This window comes from Myxocyprinus asiaticus, chromosome 30 (assembly GCF_019703515.2).
Source record: "Myxocyprinus asiaticus isolate MX2 ecotype Aquarium Trade chromosome 30, UBuf_Myxa_2, whole genome shotgun sequence".
In the NCBI taxonomy this organism is placed as follows: domain Eukaryota; kingdom Metazoa; phylum Chordata; class Actinopteri; order Cypriniformes; family Catostomidae; genus Myxocyprinus; species Myxocyprinus asiaticus.
In genome coordinates this window covers 18,079,898-18,103,888 of record NC_059373.1, presented here as the reverse complement: position 1 = coordinate 18,103,888, position 23,991 = coordinate 18,079,898, and the positions used below count along the sequence as shown (strand labels likewise).

Below are 23,991 nucleotides of genomic sequence, written 5' to 3'. Positions count from 1 at the left end.
AAAAGTTCAAACTGTAGTTGTAAGTAAATGCTGAAGATTAAAGAGGCACAAACTGCATCAGTATTTTTCAGGGTTAATCAGGAATGACAAAGCTAAAAATCACATTTGCATACCCTCCAAAAGAGTCTCCTAACAAGGATCTTTCTATCTATTCTTGAGAGCATCGATGAAATGAGTAAATTCTTTATTAAAACTAATAGCGATCTCGCTGCTTAGCTATTGGTTAAAAGCACTTTCTTTCTTGCAGATTGCTGCAGGCATGGCCTATATTGAACGGATGAACTACATCCACAGAGACTTGCGAGCTGCCAATATTCTGGTTGGAGATGGTCTGGTCTGTAAGATTGCAGACTTTGGGTTGGCTAGACTCATTGAGGACAATGAGTACACAGCTAGACAAGGTCATTCAAGCCATATGACATAAACTTGATTCCAGTCTACTCCACATTCCACTGTTTTTCTCCTTTATTTGAGACAATCAAAAATGTATTTATCCCTTCCTCTGTCTCCATTCAATTTCATTTCAGCTCATTTTATTCTCTTATTCATTTTGCTGCACAAGATTTGCCTTGTCCCTTATTCTATTTTGAGCTGCTGTATCACATTCCTTTCAATTTCATCTGTAATTTTATCTGATTGAATTGGTCCTTGTATTATAGGAGCAAAGTTTCCGATAAAGTGGACTGCCCCAGAGGCTGCTCTTTATGGTAAATTTACCATCAAATCAGATGTGTGGTCTTTTGGTATCCTGTTGACTGAACTCATCACCAAGGGCAGAGTGCCTTATCCAGGTACGTCCTGAGTAGGGGTGGGAATCACTAGGGACCTGACATTACAATGTTATATCGATATCTGGGTCACAATACATTCGTTTTTATTGGACTTTGCAAAACAAGTGCTGGACTACATGCTTTACCTCATCGTAGATCCATACAGTAGAAGTCGCACAGAGCATAGGCACTTTGGTGTCGTCAAACATTTTTTGTGAGGGAGTAGCATACCTTAATTCCAGTGTGTCAAATATTCTGATATTTTGAAACATAAATTTTTCCCCCACCTCTAGGTCTGAGTGTATTTGGAATTATTAAGGCCACTCTATTATACACTCTTTCTGTTGCTGTCTTTTGCTTCTTTTTGTTTTACACTGGCAGAGGGAAGTACTGTATGAGATAAGTGTATCGATGTTAAAGTGTAATTGTTACTTTAGAAAATTACCTTATTTTTTATGAATGTGTGTATGAATTGTGTAGGGATGAACAACAGAGAAGTTCTGGAGCAGGTGGAGCGCGGTTATCGAATGCCATGTCCGCATGGCTGCCCGGCGTCTCTGCATGAGTTGATGCTGCAGTGCTGGAGGAAGGATGCCGATGAGAGGCACACATTCGAGTACCTGCAGAGTTTCCTGGAGGACTACTTTACTGCTACTGAACCCCAATACCAGCCTGGAGAGAACCTGTGATATACACATATACACGCTTATTCGCATTAGTTCAATATATCCTTCAGGAAAGATGCCTTTGCTTTTTATCACAATACCTCCATAAACTGATTTTGACTCATGGCCCTCTTAATCACAGGCTCCTACTGGATATGCTTTAGTGCAATTTCACATCATGTGCTTCAGACTGAGAGCTTTAAACTGAAATGCTTTTAACACACTGATATCAAACAGCCAGGTAGGCTTCTTCCTCTGAAGTGTGAAGTTTAACTTCAAATATGACAGCACATACTGTATTATTGCATTTTACTCAGTCTCTCTGATTAAGCAATATTGATTAGTTAACTACTTAATCAAGATACAACATATCAATACCTGCCTGTTTTACTATATCCACTGCTACAATTGAATGTTCTTTCTCTTGTAGACTATTTAAGTCATTTCTAATGGGTATTGAAGAGTTATTCCAGTGAACTGGACATTTTGCTCTGAGATTGAACAGAATAACCAGAATAACTTGACTAGACATTCTACAATGACCTGGATAACTAAGAAAATGCACACATATTTTTGATGGGTAGTATGTTGTAAGATGAATGTGACATGCAAATCTGCACTTCAATCACAAAGAAGGCTCTTCCTCCTGAATAGCATTGCCACACCATTCTATTAGCTACTTTTCAATCACATGATTCAGCTGCTGAATGTGCATATTTGTTTCTGCAATGCAAATAGACAAAAAGGAAAATTGAATGCTAAGATATTGGCAGGGCCTTTGGAAGTCAAGTTTTTGAACCTTTCCGGTGTGATAGTGTCCATCACATATACTGAAACCACAGACTAAATCTTGAAATGACAGAGGTGATGTCTGTGTGCATGCATATGAAGGACCAAAGCATTTGAAAATGTATTTGAGCTCTTCTGTATATTTGTTTCTCGGGACTAAGTTTCTTTTGCCAGTTGTGTAATTGCTTTATAATAATCCTTTTGTCTAATTTTGAAGCTTAAAGTCTTTTACTTGTATCATCATTGGAAGGGATCTACTATAAAGAAGCATTGTTGTAAAATAATGGACTTTATTGTGGCTTTAAAGGGGTAGTTCACCCCAAAATGAAAGTTCTCTCATTATTTACTCACCCTCATGCCACCCCAGATGTGTATGACTTACTTTCTTCTGCTGAACACAAATGAAGATTTTTACAATGCAAGTGAATGGAAACCAAACTTTTGATGCTAAGATAAAGGCAGCATAAAAGTAATCAATAAGACTCCTAAGTGGTTAAATCTATATCTTCAGAAGCTGTATGACAAGTGTGGGTGAGAAACAGATCAATATTTTAGTCCATTTTTACTATAAATTCTCCTTCCTGCACAGTAGGTGGCAATGTGCAAGAAGAATGCAAATCGCCTAAAACAAATGGCATGAGGCAAAGTAAATGATGGGAGAATTTTCATTTTGGGTGAACTATCCCTTTAAAGGTGAATCTCACGAAACATGTCAAGAACATGGCCATGTCATATTTCACCTCAAACTCAAAAGAAAGAAAAAATAAGTTACATTTCCTTAAAGATAATGAAGCCTATATTTGGACCATAGAGATTTTTGCATTGCTGCATTATTTTCATGACAACCAAGCAACCCCCTTCCCCCATTTTTATTGTATAATATATATATATATATATTTTTTTTTTTTTATTAAAAGATAAAATGTCCAGACACATTAAAGTTGTGAGAATTGGTGAGGAAATGTGCTTTTGTCTTTTTTATTATTTTGTATTTATTTCTTTTCTTTTTTTTATTCAATTTTATTGTGAAGATTTATCCGAAGATTTATTCATTTTTGTGAGATTCACACTGAAAGAAGGACTTTGAGATGGTATTGATACTGGCTTTCAAAAATTAGTACAGGCATAGCTTACTTCATACCTGTCCTTTATAAATACAAGGAAAAGCTACTGTTATTTTTTTAGTTAGTTAGTTTCCTGCATTTGTACACTGTATTTTACATCTTGTCATATCTCATTGATTTGGTTTTAATTTACGTGGACATTAAAACCTGTGCCTTTATTCAGGATCAGTGACATTCTGTAGAGATAGACTAACCCTGAACTGAATGTGAGTAGATTATTACAGTTATGAAATGTTTGTGCCATTTTATTACACTGAGGTTACTGAACTGAACCCATGTGTGGAACTTGTTTGTTTTACTCTGAGCGTACACACACTTTACAGGACATGAGCACACTCTCACACAGATAAACAAACACAGATACACATCAAGGAGGACTGAGAAACAATCAGTTGGTCACAGCTTTGCTCAGCATCAGTGTTTTGTTTGCTTTACTGAAGGTATCCACAAGATGGCAGAAGAACCATATGGGGAATGGGGAGACGTACAGGGTTTTTAGTATGCTGTACTTGTTTTTATTAATTATCCTGCTGGGGTTTGTAGTCATGATGGTACATTCAGTATCTGCACAGTGATCTCACTTTGTTCTTACTGCATATTTGAGTTTTATGTTTCTAAATGAAGCTGTTTGTTGTGTAATGCATTTACAGCATTACTGCAGCAGTGTAGCTTGTTCCTCTGCAGCCTTGTGAATGTGTGTGCTGATGATTATTCTTAAGCACATATGAGTACTTGTTCCTGTTTGTAACAGTCAAATATTGCAAGATGTGACAAAACACATCGAGAGGAATGCATGTAGTGGTACTTAACAGCTGTGTGGCTCAATGTATGCAGGTTAATGTGGGCTGACTTTGCAGCAGTGCACATTCTCACAACCTGTTTTTAGGTTTCTGGCTTGTCAAACTTGGATTCTCATAACCTTTAAATGCATTTAAATTTAAAATATACAAACATTTAAAATGTACATCTATTTAGCAAACATTTCTGACTTCAAATCAGAAATGTTGACAATAATAAAATTACTTCTAATATGTATACCTGTCAAGGCAAAGAGCTCATTGTCAGTGAACCAAAATAGCCTACTTAAGATCTTTGCATATGAGCAAATATAATACTGTAATCCATACAACAATGGGGCACTAAGCAGTTGCTTTAGGAAAAGTAGAACAATGCATCAGCAATCAAATAAAACTAATTAGTCACAGTGCAATGATACTTAAAAGAATGTTACAGGTTCAATACAAGTTAAGCTCAATCAACAGCATTTGTGGCATAATGCTGATTACCACAAAATTAATTTTGACTTATCCCTTTTTTTTTTATATAATTAAAAGCAGAAATCTGGGTTACAGTGAGGCACTTTCAATAGAAGTGAATGGAGACCAGTTTGTAAACATTAAAATACTCAACTGTTTCAAAAGTATAGCCACAAGACATAAACAATATGCATCTTAACATGATTTTAGTGTGATAATGAATTAATTCTTCAGTCTATCAAAATGTTTGTTTTGAATCATATTCGAGAATGTTCACAGCCATATGAGTGTATTTCATCTTTATCCCTCTGCTAACCCTCATAACTTCTCTGGAGTGAATATATTAATTTTCCCATACATCCAAAGCACTTTGCATAATGGGCACTTTGCTTTTGGGTGCTACCTTGATGGCTAGGTTTCACCTCTCGCATGGGGTACTTTTCTCTGATGTTCCAAGTAATCTCTTTATCCCTGCATGCATCATCCTCCTTCTTTGCTCTTTTTGTGCATCCCAAATGTTTTGTGAAGCTTGTTGGTATACTTCTAGATTTCAGAAATGCATTTGTTTCACGTATGCAGGATCTTTATTCCATTTCTCTAGAACCCCTTTGTAATGTCTGAGAGACATTTTACGCATCCCACAGAGAGAGAGAGAGAGAGAGAGAGAGAGAGAATGAAGTCATAAACAGGTGGTGAGCCAAACTTCAGTACCCAGAGTCCTCCAGAGGAGAAATAAAAATCCAGACACAAGAATCTACGGAGGCCCGGATGCACCATTCGACAAAGCACGTCTACGTCTCTCTCTCTCTGACTAGATACCTCCGAGTTGGTTTGCAGAGGGCGAGAAACGGCGCAGAACGGCGCTCATTCCAATTTCCCGGGGCGCTCCGGTGTCTGCGGTACTCTGTTACTACATTTTGAGTTTTTGTATTTTTGTCCGAAATGGTGGTGACAACAACACGCAAGTTTTCCCTTGTTCTGCTTTTTTAGAATCTTGTTTTTTTTTTTCTTCTGTTTTCTTTTTCTTTTTTTTTTTCTTGTTTTTTTTTTCTTGTTTTTTTTTTTTTTTTTTTTTTTTTAAACCAGATGCTGAACAGCTTGTTTTGATGTCGCAAGACAGAAGAGGATCGGGATGACCAAAGCCTCCAACATTCCCTAATAGTGTTTTCCACGTAAAGACACCCTCTGGTTTCATGATGTCGCATGTCAAGACTGGCATTAGTACCGAATGTTCTGTGATCCAGGCGCGAGACCCCTGATGAGCGCGTGAGGAGCGCGGCACCACAGCTGCAGCAGCGCGGAGCTCGGATCCTCCCGGTGAGTGCGCGCCGCGGCGTCTGGCTTCACAGCCAACATTTGCATACTCTTCCCCTGCGCCGCTCCGCATTTCACGAGGGTTTGTGTTTTCTATTGAAGGAATTTTTATTAACCTCATCGCTGCCATTCATTGAGCTCGCGATAGGTCATTCACATTCACACGCGCGCATACACACAGCTTAGGTACACAGATTGCACTCACATACGCTCCGGTCGAACATGAGTCATCTCAAGTATTCACTTTATTTTTTTAAATAATGAATATTTCTGACCCTTAAAGTATTTTATGCAATTAAAAAAAGCCACATGGGCAACATAATTGTCTTTCATAATGGCGATAGAATCATCTGTAGCCTAAAATAAAACAGAGAAAGGCAAAATAGTCTATTCGTTTTGATAAATGAAAGAAAATTGACCATTCAGTTTGCTCGTGCGTGTGCGTGAAACGTGCATCATGACACAGGGCTATCATGAATGTTGTGTCCATTAATTATGGAATACTGATGAGTGATCATAAGTGGTTGTTGACTGACGGCACGTATGAGCGTCTGATGCGTTTGGTGATTATCATGGGGAGGCAACACCAGACTCACGCGCCTGCCTCGAGCTCGCCAATAACTCCACTTTTGATTAGTCTGGCTAATTATTCAGTCTCTCCCTCTCTGGTTATGCAGCACTGTTTTCACATGGTAATTAAAGTTGGGTCCTTTTTTTTTTTATTTCTTTTTTTTCTTTTTTCTTTTTTTTTTACTGATGTCCTCTGCTGTTTGACAGTGGGCAATGATGAGCAATGCAGTGGCGCGTTGGCGCAAATCTTTCGACTCTCGTTGTGCACGCGACGGTGGCGCGTAATGTGAAGATGTTTATGTTGTGACAGCCGAGATTATTCACGGCACACGCCAAGAACGTAAAATAAAAAAAACACGCGCGCTGCTCTGCCCCAAACACACACATGTGACATTACGGAAACGCGGATATCTATAAGGACACGGATAGCAAATGGTTCTCTTCTTTACCCATATGGTGTGTTGTCATGGCGACTGACAGGTAATCATGCAGGTAATCAGGGTGCTGTCATTTATCCTAACGCCCATTAAAATCATATCTAGTGTACATTATTATTATTATTTTGTATAGGTTGAGCTGCATGACTTTATAAATGTGCCTTGGTGGTTGTCTTATGTATAGCATATTATATTTTTTGTAAGTCGAACTGTATGAGTTTGCAAATCTTTTTCTGGCCCAAACGCCCCATCAGTAAGGCTCCTTCATCGAGACCAAACTAGAAATGTGTTCCTTTTAAATCATATTACCTATATGATTTTATCATTACACACACACATACGTATATATATATGCTATACATATATTAGCCTATTTTAAAGATTTACATATTTCAATTCATAGCAAAATTACATCAAATTGAATTGTGTAATGTTTAACAAATTAAAATAAATAAAACTTAAATATTTAGTTTTTTATTTAGTTTTTATTAAAGATTACTCAATTCAGTTTAATAAAATAAATTATATAAATAGGTCTATAGATAATTATCATTAAGCATATATATATATATATATATATATATATATATATATATATATATATATATATATATATATATATATATATTAACATATACAGTATATAATTCAAGTTGTACAATTAAAATAAAGAATGAATCTGTGAGTGGAAAAACAGACTCAACAAATCGCAGTTGAGTGTCATCCACACAAATGTATAAACAAATTGCACATATTTCACACATTATTTTGTTTTCTTTCCTTAAAAAGGGACTGAGATTAATAAAAAATAAAAAATACAATATTTTAATGTATCATTTTTTTTCTTCTTCTTCTATTTTACTCATTTAAATAAGGAAAAGCAAAACCTTTACCTCTAGAACCCACACGTACCCCTGGCTGGGAAACACTGCTCTAGGTTATGTTGGGAGGTGGGGGTGCATGTGTTATGTTGTCCACCTGTCAGAGAGAGGCCACTAGTCTTAAAGCTCTGGTCTCCATGGCAACCTTTATTCTGTAAAGAAAGCTTGGTTTCCCACAACAGCTGGAAACATCTGATTGGCAGAGCAGAGAGACATAGCATTGGCTAAAAAACTGACCTTGGCTGCAGCTAACCTTATAGCAAAATATTTCACTCCACACATACACAACACATACTTTCCAAACTATACATGAATACTGAACTTCACTCAACACCCTCCACTTTTCCATTCCCTCGTTGACTGACTCTTGCTGGATTTTTTGGAGAGATTTTCACCTCTGACCCCAGTTCCACAGTCCAGGGAGCAAGGGGAAGGCATACTGTTGCAGCCAAGTTTATTCGCATCAGTATGTGTGTGTGTGTGTGTGTGTGAGCATGAGATACAAAGACACAGAGAACTTGTGAGCAAGGAAGATGGAGTTGGTGAGAGAGAAGGCGAGAGAGTGTCTAGGGGTTCTGTATACCTGGCTGGTTTCTGTGTCTCTCAGTAACAAGCAAACTCTAACAAGAGGCAGAACCAGCTCAATTATTAAAGAGTAAGAGAGAAAGGGAGGGGAGAAAGAAAAACAAGGGAGAGAAGAGAAGCAGCATGGAAGAGAAAGAAACACATATAGATCACATAAACTGAATGCAACTGATGCATGCTGTGAGCCTGTGACATCCGCAACTGAAACTCATACCACTCATAGGATATAATGCTTGTAGATCTTATTCTTGCATTGAACATGTCCATTTTAAAACTCAGCCATAAAGGGCTTTCAGGGTTCAATGTGGTGCATATTAACTAAGGTTTGTGTGTTTAAATGAGACATCACATGATGCTGGGTAATTCAGGATTGAATTGACTTGGTACTGTATGATGTCATCATCATATGGCATCTTTAATACTTACAGAAACTCATGCTGTTGACTTCATAGACTTTAATTGTTTGCATAGGTTGCACTGTTCTGATATGTTAAATAGTATATAATATATAGTGAGGACATGCATTTGTTAATACTGACATATGTCTCAATCTCTGTCTTGCTCTCTGTCCTTGTCTCTCTCTTACTCTCTCTCATTTTTCAGGTAACTGCTAGACTGCTAGGCTAAAGATTGCCATGGAAACATGCATTTTGAGAGTGAGATGAGAAATGATTGAGAGAATCAATGTCTAAGGTAAGTGTGGGTTTTCATTTCATACATCAGTTCAGGTCACACAGAACAGCCTGTGCAGATATGCGCATTGAACTCAGTGATCTAGTTAAAGAACTTCCAATGATGTGCTTCCATTTATTTCACTAAATTAAACAAAGGTTTCAGATTCACCACAGCTTTTTATATCTTAATCTGTTTGTATGTGCTGTTATCAGCACATGTTCAGGACCTGAGCCAATCATGTCTTAAGGACTTTGTTTGAACTTTGTACCCTTCTTCCATGTTCTTTTTTTTTTCTTCTTCTTCACATGTTTGATTTGTGAATGGACTACAAAGTTTTCTCATAGCTTCACAAGCTGAATACAACATATTTACGTTTAAATTCACAGAGGTTTATTAATTTAAGCAGTCCAATTTCATTAACTTATTCACAAATGAAACCATTAAATAGTTACTGAAATATAAATAATAATAAAAAAAACTTAATGATGAGAGCAGATGGAGAAAGAGGAAATATGTGACAAGAAGAGAAGGTTGTGATTTAAAAAGAGGACAGATACCGTATAAGTCAGTGAAACCATTTTTTCCCCCATTAGGTTCAAATAAGGTGAAAGAAGTTATTTCCTAGTCATGGTCTCTGATGTGTACTATTACCTTTATGATATATCTTTTTAAGACAGTACTCTTTTACCTCAGTGTTATCTGAAATATGGCGATAAGTCTTGCATCACAGAAACAGAATCTTTCAGTTGTTATTCAAGCTAAGACGTTAGAAGGACAGACCGTATTCCAGCTTATACAATATAATTGTCCATTTTTGTTATTTTTTTATTTTTTAAGAATATAGTACCTTTTATTCATAGAGAGGAACCACTTCTATGTGGACATGATCTGACATGCTCTGTATATAAATACACATTAGTACTTCAAATTCATTGGCTACTGGCAATATGACAGTATAACAGTGTAGTTAGGATGTGGTATACGAATCTAAACATTTCTTGTTAGGGGTGTCGTTTTAATTAGACATTTATTGTGGTAAAGAAATCACATAGTTAGATTTACAAATGCCTTATTCCCAAAAATCCTTTTTTTCTATTAATTTATTTTTTCTTTCACACTTCATAAATATTTCATAATGTTGTCATGTTTGTAAACAGTGCAAGTCATTCATGACCATGACAAATTTCACTGATGGAGTATAAATGCATCATGCATGTTTTATAGCTGTGGGACATGTTGCAGGTGTCATAGCATAGCCGTAAATGTATTAGAAATCGCTAAATATATTATTAATAAATCTATCTATAAACGTCTTAATGGTACAATGAAACAACAGCTGTTTTTATGACTGTGCAGTGAGTTAAATCATCCAGATAGTCCTGAGAAGGACAGAACATTATCTTAAGAATCAAAGTAATCAGTTAAGACCTCCCTGTTGTGAATACCACTGCAATTAATCCATTTAACGTCCTCGACTTGGTGGGAGGTCCACAGATCTTCAATCCAGTCGACTTGATTCCCTCTTTTCCTTTCAGTATTGTACTAGAGACACATGTTGTGGAGGCATTCTGTTCATTTAATGAAATCATGATCAAATTGGTCCCAGAGCTGAATTCACACCAGTGACCTCAGCTTTCCCACACATGACTGTGGGTGTTGGTGTGTCAGGCATCAAGCTCAAAAACACCTGTTTGCCCTCCAGCACTGAGGCTACACTCATACTGCTACAGACTTTTTTGTGCTCTTGCTGAAGCTAATTGAATTATACACAGAAAAAAATAAAAATAATAATAATAATAATAAATACATGAATGAATGAATTTGTTGTTGAAATAGTAGTATTACACTTTGTCTACACTGGAATTGTCGGTTTGATTCGATGTGATGCAACAGATTGAGCCTGTCTACACTGGAAACGTCGAAGTGAACATTCTAAATGACATGCAGAAAGTATGGACCAATCAGCTGTGACCAATCAAATGGGTAAATAATTTGTGTATCCTCTTTATTTTCAATGTAAATCCACTGATGTAAACATTTATTTATTTTATAGTGTAGTTATTACAGTAACAATTTACAATAAGGCTCCATTCGTTAACATTAATTAATGCATTAGGGATTATGAAGAGCACAGGTCCTAACTCTCTGTGGTCATTCAAAATCCTAGAGCACTTCTCGTAAAGAGTAGGGGTGTAACCCCGGTGTCCTGGCTAAATTCCCCCCATTGGCCTTTATCAATCATAGCTAATAATCCCCATCCATTAATTGGCTCTATAACTCTCCTCTCTCCTCTCCACCAATAGCTGGTGTGTGGTGAGCGTACTGATGCACTATGGCTGCCGTCGCATCATCCAGGTGGATGCTGCACACTGGTGGTGGTTGAGGAGAGTCCCCTGTTCACTGTGTAAAGCGCTTTGAGTTTAGTGTCAGAAAAGCAATATATAAATGTAACATTCATTCATTAATTCATAAGGTTCCATTCGTTAACATTAATTAATGCATTAGGGATTATGAACAAACAATTAACAATATTTTGTACAGCATTTATTAATCTTTGTTAATGTTATTCAATAAAAATACAATTGTTCATTGTTAGTTCTTGTTAGTTCATAGTGCATTAACTAATGTTAACAAATACAACATTTGATTTTAAAAATGTATTAGTATATGTTGAAATTAACATTAACCAATATTAATAAATGCTTAATAAGTATTGTTCATTGTTAATTCATGTTAACTAATGTTGTTAATTAATGTTAGCAAATGTAACCTTATTGTAAAGTGTTACCGTTATTACTGTAATGTTATTCTTGCTAAAAATGCGTATTGCCTACATGTGGTTAGAAACAAACAATGATCTTTATTAGTAGACCAGTGACCAGAAACATCACGAGCTGGCTTTAATGTAACAATCAGAAGTTATTTAAATAAGTAATGCATAAACTTCCTGGCAAAAAGTTTCACATGTGTGATATTTGGTAAGTAAAATAATTTTATTTAAGACAGAAAGGATAATAAAGTGTCAGGAGTAGCAGTCCGTCAACTGAAGGTGCATTGCGATACAAGGGATGCTACAAGGCAACATCGTTGATTATAATAATTATAATGTGACTACGCTCACGTCCAGTGTAGACAGGGTGTTAATCCAAATGTATGTAAAGTTGATTGTTTCAGTTTCACTTTTAATGTGTGGTATTGGCATGACAAATACTTTTACATTCGTATTGCCAAAGCATTTACAGCTTTGCAGCTTTGAAACATGCAGCTTAGCTGCTTACAAATGAAATAGTGCAAAATAAAAACAACATAAATTAAGAAATGAAAAAAAAAAAAAGATTAAGAAAAGAAAAATATACAGTGTATTTGGGAAAGAAATATAAAAGGAGTGGTGTTACAGAATAAAAATTTGGTTAAAATACAGAAAAATGTAGATGAAAATAATACGAATGAACAATTATAAACTTATGGTATAGACACAGACTCAAAGTTGAACACTCACTGATAGAAAATAATATTAAAACATGATATGAATGTCCTTGGTGATTGGTCAGAGATAAGATCTATCTCTCTGTCTATCTATCTATCTCTCTCTCTCTTTTCTCTCTATCTGTCTCTTTCTCATTTTTTCTGTCTCTCCATCTCCTGTCTTTTCCTCACCTTCAGACTCAGTTGCAGACTCTCTCACCCTCCCCCTGTTTCTCTTTTGCCTGTTTTTTTTCTCTCTCTCTCTCTTTCTCTCTCTCTCTCTCTCTCTTCCTCTTTTGCACTCTCTCTCTCTCAACCCCTCACACACTTTCTCTCTCTCTCTGTCTCTTTCTCTCTGTCTGCTGGAAGTTAATGAGCCCAACTCCCCCTGGGGAACACACACTTCCTCTGCCAGAGACAGGAAGAGAGAGAGAGAGAGACAGAGAAGAGAGTGAGTGAGATTACACAGTGCAGAGAGAGCAAGTGAAAGAGAGACATAGCAGAAAGTGAGAGATGGTGGGGAAGAGGAGGGGTACTTTGGGGAGATAAGGGAGGAAGAGTGAGCAAGAGAGAGAAAGAGATAAAGAAACAGAAGAAAGTGAGAGAGTGGGGGAACAGCAGAGGTACTAAGTGCCGATAAGAGAGAGAGAGTAGGAGGGAGTGGAATTTTCTGGTCATGATGATAGAGGGAGTGTACAACAGAAAGATGGATGAGAGCACTATACACTCCCATCCTGAAAGAGAGGGAGCGATTTTAGACCATGGAAACAGAATAAGAGAGAGGGATAGAGAGTGAGAGAGACTGTGCGGTTTAAAGAGAAACAGATGCTTTTGAAAAAGCCCCATAGAGACGTTGCAAGAGAGAGCTTAAGTGAGAGAACATGTGAAAAAGTCACGGGAATATCTGCATATGTGTTTTATCCGTATGTATGAGTGTGCTAAAGAGAGACAGACAGAAAGAGAGAGTGTATATGTGTATTTTGAGCAGGTCTTAACATGCTGTCAGTGTCTAGAGTTGGAATGTGCACAAGGCGGCCATTGTTGTTTAAACAGCCAGCCAGCAGCCCTTCTCCTTGGCAACGGGCTCTGCAGCAGCGTCTCCCACGGCAACAGTGGAACAGGGGTGCTGTGGGGGGGTGAGTCAGGAAGTCAGGGCCGCAATGGAGAGGCCCCTCTACCAAACACTGGCCTCAAGGTCTGACTCAATATGTGTGAGTGTGTGTGTCTGCCAGAGTGTGTGTGTGGGATGTGTGTGCTGCACATTCCATATGTCTATATCTGTTGTGTGTGTGTGAAAGAGCCGGCGGGCTGTGCATTCTGTACAATTCAGAGATGAATAGCAGTGAAGGAGAGGTGGGTTAGAGAGGTGTGTGAAAGCAGTCGGGTTCATGTGCAGAGAGAGACCAGCTGAAATGAAGGTGTAAGTATGAGCTTATTGGCTGATGAGCTGTTTACTGAATATCAGGCACATAGGGGAGTTTAGGGCATGGATAAACACATACGTGAAAGGCAGTTCAATATGATAGCTTGTTAAAGAGCGAGAGGTTTTTTTTCTTGTTTTTCCAGTACTAATTATTGTCCTCTCTTTTTTATTATTATGATTTTCTTTTTTGTAATGCTTTGGCAATATGTACTAAAGCATTTCATGCCTATAAAGTAATATGAATTTGAGTCTGAGACTGCAAAGTGAGGGAGTCAGTATTAGGGAGAGAAAGTAGTGGTGGGAATCAGCAGGGACATGGCCGATACAATATTTTATCAATATTTATGTTGCGTCCACAGTTTTTGCAACCAAATAGACAAAATATCTGATTATGAAAGCTGAAATAAAAATGTTACGTCACATTTCAAATAACTGCGCATTTATCTCTGAGCCATCAAACTCTTTGCACTCGACAGTGGTGCTTTTACATTTCATACTTGTCAATCATATACTTCATCGTTTCAATTATTGGCCATTTTTGACACGGTCCTGCCCATTTTATAGCTAGAACAATCACCAGATAGAACATTGATTTCCCAGCGGGGGTACCCTTTCTATTCTTTTCTGTTTTCTGATCAAAAACAACAAAACAGAAACATTTAATTCTAATAAAGAATATGTGTGCGGCTCCACTCTGCTCAACCAAAATAAAACACTGAACTGCTGGTATTCTTAAAGAGGCAGTACCATTTTAGTACTTGTTTTATATATCAATGTAAATATTTGTAAGAAATATAGATTATGCCTGTAAAAAATAAACATATATATATATATATATATATATATATATATATATACACAGGGTGGGGAGGGTTACTTTTTGAAATGTATTCCACTACAGATTACAGAATACATGCTGTAAAATGTAATTTGTAACGTATTCTGTTAGATTACTCAAGGTCAGTAAAGTACTCTAAATACTTTGGATTATTTCTTCAGCACTGGTAGATTTTTTTCACTCATTTTGACTATAAAAACTCTGCCAGTACAGTAAGACAAAATACACATGTTAAAAATACATTCTCTGAAAAACCTAAATATCTTATGCAGTGTTGTTTCTAAAACAAGATAAATCAAATTGATCTTGTTTTAAGGATTTTTAGATACAATACAAAAATTATTATCAAGAATACGATTTTTGCCCTAATATCAAAAGTCTTACTAGAAAAAAAGAAATGATGATCTAACGTGAATTTTCTTGATAAAAAAATATGATCATGCCTGGTAACTTGCATTTAAAATGGCTAGAAATAGCATTTTAGCTTAGCGTAAAGCTGACAATTTACACAAGGTTTATTTCTATTTCTTCTGCTCCAAACTTACTTCAAACTTACTTCTCTGTCTGCTTGTATGAATGTAACACATCATAAGAAAGTGTTTCACCGCTGTTCAAATGCACTTTGGATCACATCATTTATATGTATAAATGTTTTTCACCTGAAAGGACTAAATATGAAATGAAACAAATGACAATAAAATGCAAAGTAATCTCTTCAGTAATCAAAATACTTTTTGAATGTAACTGTATTCTAATTACCAATGATTTAAATTGTAACTGTAGTGGAATACAGTTACTTATATTTTGTATTTTAAATATGTAATCCCGTTACATGTATTCCGTTACTTCCCAACCCTGTATATATATATATATATATATATATATATATATATATACGATATATGACCATTTAAAAATGTAAACAAAAACAAAGGAATTCGATTTCGTAAATTTAGTATTTCCGGATCCTTTCAACAAAGTCTCTTTTTCAAGGTAAGTCAGTCCACTCGGCGGGCATCTTTGGAACGCTCTTGTACAGTTTGGGCAGCTGTTTTTCTATGTAAACAAGCGTCATGAAAATGCAGCTCCTATCTACTTGATGGGGAAAGACCAAAATCTCCAAAATGGTTGGTCAAGATTATGATAAAAGAAAACATTTTTCAAATAAGCAGTCAAATCTGGCAACACTGTGTGGCATGGTGAGCAAGAGATGGACACAATGGGTGTGGCATCAGGCCTCGGAGAGGGATTTATTTAAAATGTCCAAAACAAAGGGGAATCTGGGGCCTTCGCAGTGGAAATGGCTAGGTGAAGGAAGAGTAGTGAAGACAGGGGAAGGTCCAGGTGAAAGTGGGTGGGGTCCGGGCGACTGCAACACGCTCCCCTCCTTGGTCTGAGGCACGTGGAGCGGTGGTTTCCCTCGAGCGGCCCGGTTTCCTTGAGCCTCGGCACTTGAGGGGAATAGCAGCCCAGCATCTTGGCCCATCGGCCGCAACATGTGCTCCAATCCCCGCTGTCGCATCTAACTCGTGCCACGGTTCTGGACTGCGGGTCTGGCGACGCATCTAACCCTCCCCAGTCAGTTCCTGGACCTGCGATGATGCCGAGGTGAGGTGCGCTCAGTGTTCAAGGGCAGCGGTGATGAGGCTCTTCATTGGGTTCAAGTGAGCCCCATCACACGCCGCCAAATGGGGAAAATTCATCACGGGCGACGATGATCCACAGGAGGAGCGTGTTCCGTCAAAACTGATATAATAAACTGTGCATCTTTAACTCAGATTACACAAAAAAATGTATAGCTAATTCGCATGTGCGTTCTCAAGTTGATTGACAGGCGATTTCTGTATCTAAAAGGTGACTGGCTATTTTACCTCTAAGGCGGAACTTCCTTTCTATATCAATTAAGCATTGGCTGCCGTTGGGCATTACAATTTCTCCCATTCATTTTAATAGAAGTGACCCGTCTTGCTAAATAGCCTCTGTTTTGTCAAGCAGGAAATTTTCATGGAACAATAGCCCCTTTCACACATACAGCCTTTTCCAGAAAATTTACTGCATTTTTCAGGTTAGAGGTCATGTGTGAACACGACCGTTTTGAAAATACTGGTAAATTTTGCTCTGGCAATTTCCCTTAATGAGAAGTTGTATCATTACCTATAAATTTCCATACTTATAGTGTGTGAACAGCACATGTGGTACATTAACCAGTTAAGGCAACCCAACTATTTTCCTGTAATTTACCTGGTTGTATGTGTGAACGGGGCAAGTGACATCACTAGACGTCACCAACGAACGGTCCTTGAATTGGTCTATATAACAAAATTATTTGTAAAAAATGCTATTTGCATTAAGTGCGACCAAAGTTTAACTACAGTAACCATATTATCACCATGGTTTGTAGTAAAATCATAGTTACCACATAATTAAACATGGTTACTATATTAACACCATATTACTGTTGTAACACCATGGTTAATTGCATTAAAACTATGGCTTCTGCCAAAAAACATGGTTACTACAATATTGCTATAGTAAAACCATGACTAATTTTACTCGGATAAAACCTTAATTTGAATGGGACCAGTGTCTGCCATAGACTTCCACTGAAGTACGGCTTCAATATCGCTGTATGGGCTGTGCGTCCACTGACTTCCATGGACATGTTCATGTAGAAAAAATGCAGATTATGTTAATTAAATGAACAGCGAGATTATTTGGCGACAATATTGAAATGCACAAAGGTTAATATCTAATTATATAGATTATTTGTAGTCAGGGCCGTATCGAGTAAAGGGTGGGGCCTATGCAATGTCGAATGCGTGGGGCCTCTCGCCATCCAACGGGGTGGGGGTTGGTATTTGGCGGTAGGGGTGGGTGGATGTGTGCACGTTGCTGTCCCTGTTGTGATCGTGCTCCCGGGTCCCCGCGATAGTGATCGCCTTCCTTGGGAGTACCCCTCGATAGCAATCGCTGTGGGTGGGGGGGGATGTTTGCAATACATTTACATTCATTTGGTAGACGCTTTTATCCAAAGCAACTTTTTGTTTGGGGGCAGTGTCGCCGCACTAAGGGCGGCCCTGTTTGTATTGTTGCCACTGCCATAAAATTTGCATTGCGTATTGGCACTGCAGTGTTATCTCACACATGTTAACAAAACATGAAGGAATATCGACCTTGGTTTCAACATGTTTATCATTAAATGAAACCTGTACAGCTTTTCAGTACTTTTCGGATCTGTGCAGAAATCCTTACAAATTATTTCTGTAATCATAAAGTTAATGAAGTTAAACACAACAGCCAATTCTTAGCTTGTTCTGAGTTTGCATTTTAGTCTTACAGAAATAATTTAGTGTTCATTGATCAAATAACCTTGACGCAGTACACTTTGTCTTGAGTGGTGGTCAATTCGTCTTCTTTCCAAAAATTCTTAATGTGAAAAATGTAACTACAAATATTGATTCTTATTGTTAGAATATCAAAACAGTATTTTGAGGTAAAATTTGTTAATACTTTGAAAAATAACATTTTAAAACCCCCACCTTTGAAAGACAGGTATATGTACCCAAAGGCTCTTTCTCACTCACTTATTCTCTCACTTACTCTTGTTAGATGCCGTTGGCTGTTCCCAGCTGGTGCTCTGGTCATATGTCCCAACGGAGGGGCGGGAGGTCAGGACAGGGCAGTCTCTGCTCCTCTTAAAATAACCTGAAGTCGAGTGCTAGAAAAGAAGGATAACGGAAAGTAACATGAAAAAACAAAGAAACAGAAGGGAAATAGGTGTGCGTGTGTGTTCTTGGCTGGCCCTAGTGCTGAATGCAGGCCCTGGTGATGAAGATTATTAGGAATTTCCTGTAGCTGAGGACAAGAGAGTGTGTTCAAGGAATAGAAAGTGAAAAGGGGAGCAGAAGAGAAGAAGGATTTGATATTAGGAGAGATATTGAGAATGCAGATTAGATGGAACAGGAACAGAGTGTGAAATAAAGGAAGGGAGAGGTAAAGTGATATAGATTGGCTGAGGAATGATGGAGGGAAAGCTGAGGAAAGACAAAGTGTGTGTGTGTGTGTGTGTGTGTGTGTGAGTATGCATGTGCAATGACAGCTGTGTTTCTGCAGAGTGTCACTGAGTGTCTCTGTGGATCTTATGACCCACTTCTACCTCTCTCTCTCACTCTCTCTCTCTCTCTCTCTCTACTCACCCCAACACTCTCTCCCCATCTTTTCTGTCTTCCACTCTAAGCTTTCTCTCTCTCTTATGTTCTCTCTTACCCTGTCTTTCTCTGTTTCTCTTTCTCTCTCTCTCTGTCACTCACCCTCACACACTGTCGGGGCTGCTGCCTGTATCTTAGCAACAACTGCACTCTCATTTGAACCGAGTGAGTGCTTTTCCCTAACACACCCACTGACACACAAACACACACTTGTGTAAACACACACACTTGCACTCCTTTGCACTTATGTAAACAGGCACACATCCCAGCACAAACATTTGTGCAAACATACTTACACATATGTACTCAATAAGAGAGTTGGAGAAGAGATACAGACCAGTCAATGCATTTGTGTGTGTGTGTGGGTCCAAGAGTGTGTTTTTGCATGTGTGTGTTTAAAAAAAAAAGAAGTGTTTTTGGTGTTGTTTCTGTCTCTGCATCCTTCAGGAAAGTTTTGTTGAATCTGTGTACCATAAACAATTTCATAGTCTTTGTAAAAACAGAGGGAAAAACAAGATTGCTAAGCACTTTACATTCAGGATGTATCTTTGCCTATTTTGTATAGTTTACATGTTGTTCCCCTAAATGAAAATGGCTTTCCGTTCATCTTCTAGGCTGTGATTGATTGAAATTTTGTGAGATCCAAATAGATACCATTCTGAGTGTACAAATCTTAGATTCCTCCAGTCTTGTTGCAGGTCCACACTTAATCTTGTGTTGTGCTTTGCCTGTGGTATTTGTTTTCAGCATGGCTGATTTTGCCATGCAGACTTTCATACAGTATGTCTGTCATTGGACATTGAATCGAAATGTAGCTGTGCTATTGGCTAACCGTTACCAGCTGTTTGGATCCCCTGGGGAGCATTGCAGCAGTTAAAAGGATTGGAGCAGTGGAAAGAGAGACAGAATGACTGTGGAGAGTCGAAAAAGAAAAAGTGAAGGCAAAGAGAGGAAGCTGCAATAAGAGTTACATTGGAATACAAAGAAGGTGAACCTAGAGACGGGAGTTAAAGGATGGATCAGGGATAAAGATTCATAATGAGGCTGTGTCTCTTTTACCTCCCCTGAGCGTGTTGCAGTCTTATAGAGTTTCTAAAGCATGCAGTAAATGTGGAGGGGGGGAGTGAATCACAGGTGAAAAGTCATGTCAGGTGTGGCAGCTGATTTGTTAAGCAGCTTGGTCAAACAGGTGGAATCGGACATCACCATGTTCAATCTCAAAATGAACAAAAAGCCTGTCAGGGAGCCATTTTTTTTTTACACTGTAAAAAAATGATTTTCAAGACAAGTATTTTTATCTTGTTTTCCAGTCAAATTATCTAAACATTCTTAAAATGTGATTTATTTATTTGACAAGCAAACTTTCTTAAGATTTTAAGTCTTGTTTTGAAAGAAATCTAACTCAATCTAGTCAGATAAATGCTTAAAACAAAAAATTATTTTTCTTATTCCACTGACAGATTTATTTCTTCTCCTGTTTAAGTCTAAATTTCTTTTACATTTGTCAGATTTCTCTTAAAACAAGACATAATATCTTATGCCATTTTGCTTGACAAGTAAATAAATCGTTTTAAGAATGTTTAGATAATTATACAGGAAATCAAGACAAAAACACTTGTCTTGAAAATAATTTTTTGCAGTGTACTACCACTTTGCTTTGGATTAAAGCTGCAACTCTATGTCTGTGACCATCATTACACTTGCAATATTAACAGAGGATTTGTTGATTTTTGGAGTAAAATTAAGGTCTTACAGTTGTGCTCAAAAGTTTGCATACCCTGGCAGAAATTGTGAAATTTTGGCATTGATTTAGAAAATATGACTGATCATGCAAAAAAACGTTTTTTTTTTTTTTTTTAAGGATAGTGATCATATGAAGCCATTTATTATCACATAGTTGTTTGGCTCCTTTTTAAATCATAATGATAACAGAAATCACCCAAATGGCCCTGATCAAAAGTTTACATACCCTTGAATGTTTAGCCTTGTTACAGACACACAAGGTGACACACACAGGTTTAAATGGCAATTAAAGATTCATTTCCCACACCTGTGGCTTTTTAAATTGCAATTAGTGTCTGTGTATAAATAGTCAATGAGTTTGTTAGCTCTCACGTGGATGCACTGAGCAGGCTAGATACTGAGCCATGGGGAGCAGAAAAGAACTGTCAAAAGACCTGCGTAACAAGGTAATGGAACTTTATAAAGATGGAAAAGGATATAAAAAGATATCCAAAGCCTTGAAAATGCCAGTCAGTACTGTTCAATCACTTATTAAGAAGTGGAAAATTTGGGGATCTCTTGATACAAGCCAAGGTCAGGAAGACCAAGAAAGAGTTCAGCCATAACTGCCAGAAGAATTGTTCGGGATACAAAGAAAAACCCACAGGTAACCTCAAGAGAAATACAGGCTGCTCTGGAAAAAGACGGTGTGGTTGTTTCAAGGAGCACAATACGATGATACTTGAACAAAAATGAGCTGCATTGTCGAGTTGCCAGAAAGAAGCCAATGCTACAAAAAAGCCTGGTTACAATATGCCCGACAACACTTTGACACGCCTCACAGCTTCTGGCACACTGTAATTTGGAGTGTCGAGACCAAAATAGAGCTTTAATGTCACAACCATAAGCGCTATGTTTGAAGAGGGGTCAACAAGGCCTATAGTGAAAAGAATACCATCCCCACTGTGAAGCATGATGGTGGCTCACTGATGTTTTGGGGGTGTGTGAGCTCTAAAGGCACTTGGAATCTTGTGAAAATTGATGGCAAGATGAATGCAGCATGTTATCAGAAAATACTGGCAGACAATTTGCATTCTTCTGCATGAAAGCTGCGCATGGGACGCCCTTGGACTTTCCAGCACGACAATGACCCTAAGCACAAGGCCAAATTGACCCTCCAGTGGTTACAGCAGAAAAAGGTGAAGGTTCTGGAGTGGCCATCACAGTCTCCTGACCTTAACATCATCGAGCCACTCTGGGGAGATCTCAAACATGCGGATCATGCAAGACGACCAAACACTTTGCATGACCTGGAGGCATTTTGCCAAGACCAATAGGCAGCTATACCACCTGCAAGAATTTGGGGCCTCATAGTCAACTATTACAAAAGACTGCACGCTGTCATTGATGCTAAAGGGGGCAATACACAGTATTAAGAACTAAGGGAATGCAGACTTTTGAACAGGGGTCATTTAATTTTTTTCTTTGTTGCCATGTTTTGTTTTATGATTGTGCCATTCTGTTATAACCTACAGTTGAATATGAATCCCATAAGAAATAAAAGAAATGTGTTTTGCCTGCTCACTCATGTTTTCTTTAAAAATGGTACATATATTACCAATTCTCCAAGGGTATGCAAACTTTTGAGCACAACTGTACAGTTGCTTAAAGGGATAGTTCAGAAAAACATGAAAATTCTGTCATCATTTATTCACCCTATAGTTTTACAAACGCACTTACTTCTATGGAACACATAAGAAGATGTTAGGCAGCATGACAGCCACAGTCACTATTCACTTTCATTGTATGGGGGTAAAAAATGCAATGAAAGTAAATGATGACAGAATTTTAATTTCTGAGTGAAATATTGCTTTAAGTGGTAGAGCATGGCACTAGGGTTTGTTTTCTAGGGAATGCACAAACTGAATAAATGGATACATTAAATGCCCTGCAAGTCGCTTTGGATAAAAGTGTCTGCCAAATGATTACATTTATATGTAAAAGATACACTGTTAAATGATACTGTGTTAAAAATGTGTCAACTTGAGACTTTGATGTGTGACATTATTATGACATTATTATGACATTTTGGTGTATGATTGTATGACAAAATGTATAAAGAACTGCAGAATTCACAGCAGAATTTATTTGAATAAATAAAATTAAAAAAAAAAAAAAAACATTACAAAAATAGTTTTGGTTTATATTCAATTTGCCTTTTAACCCATAAACTGTGTAAAGATTGCAATTCCCTAATTCCTAAGTCAGAGAGGTGTCTTTGCCTCATTTTCTTAGTAGTCTACCACATGCTACAGAGATGGATAGCGTGAGATCCACAATTAGTACACAAAGCAGACCACTGCATGCCTCACTGCATGTCTACTCTCTCTCTCTTATGCACACACACAGACACACACACAAACGCACACACAATCAGAATTTTGACTTAACCCAGCTCACTAGTCTGTGCTAGCAGACAAAATTGGGATGGTGCCAGAACTGTGAGAGAAGAGTAGGAGAAGCTCCAGACATTCAATCTCTTTCTCAAACGCTAAGGAGGAATGTGTGTGAGTATGTGAGGGACTCTGTGTGAGCATGTGTGTGTGTGTGTGACTGTAATTAAAGTGGTGTACTGCAGTTGTGCTCATTCCTGTCTTCTGTGAGACTTATGCCTAATTAACGAGTAGTATTAATTAAAGAAAGAGAGAGAGACAGAGAGAAGGAGACAGAAAGCAAATAATGTAGAAGAATTAGAGAGATGGAACGCAAAGGTGATTTTATAAAGTAGCAGGCTCGTCTACTAGTATACTATTTGTATACTACAAATAGTATATTTGTCTGTGTGCACCTGCCTGGTGATTCCTCTGACAGTATCAGTCTGATTCTGAAAGCATGCAAATATCAGGTTTTAAAATACTTTTTGTTGTTGTTGATTTTCTCCCATTTTTCTCCCCAATTTGGAATGCCCAATTCTCAATGCGCTTTAAGTCCTCGTGGTGGCACAGTGACTCACCTCAATCTGGGTGGCGGAGAACAAATCTCAGTTGCCTCCGTGTCTGAGACCGTCAATCCGCACATCTTATCACGTGGCTTGTTGAGCGCATTACCACGGAGACGTAGCGCGTGTGGAGGCCCACACTATTTTTCGCAGCATCCACGCACAACTCACCATGTGCCCCACCGAGAGCGAGAACCACACATTATAGTGACCACGAGGAGGTTACCCCATGTGACTCTACCCTCCCTAGCAACCGGGCCAATTTGGTTGC

General features: G+C 37.9%; 2 protein-coding genes across 11 annotated transcripts in view; both read left to right on the top strand.

Annotated features, from left to right (window-relative positions):
• LOC127421316 (proto-oncogene tyrosine-protein kinase Yrk-like) overlaps nucleotides 1-3,620 on the top strand; it is a 28,254-nt gene extending 24,634 nt beyond the window's left edge. For all 9 annotated transcript variants that reach the window (XM_051664313.1, XM_051664314.1, XM_051664311.1 and 6 more), the window contains 3 exons: nucleotides 248-401; nucleotides 660-791; nucleotides 1,251-3,620. In XM_051664313.1, coding sequence (XP_051520273.1) covers nucleotides 248-401; nucleotides 660-791; nucleotides 1,251-1,459 — 495 coding nt within the window. In that variant the 3' untranslated portion in view covers nucleotides 1,460-3,620. The remainder of the gene's footprint in view (nucleotides 1-247; nucleotides 402-659; nucleotides 792-1,250) is intronic.
• A 138-nt stretch (nucleotides 3,621-3,758) lies between these two features.
• LOC127421300 (transcription factor Gibbin-like) overlaps nucleotides 3,759-23,991 on the top strand; it is a 31,488-nt gene continuing 11,255 nt past the window's right edge. For both annotated transcript variants that reach the window (XM_051664271.1, XM_051664270.1), the window contains exons 1-2: nucleotides 3,759-5,921; nucleotides 8,995-9,084. The gene's annotated coding sequence lies outside the window, so the exon portion shown is untranslated. The remainder of the gene's footprint in view (nucleotides 5,922-8,994; nucleotides 9,085-23,991) is intronic.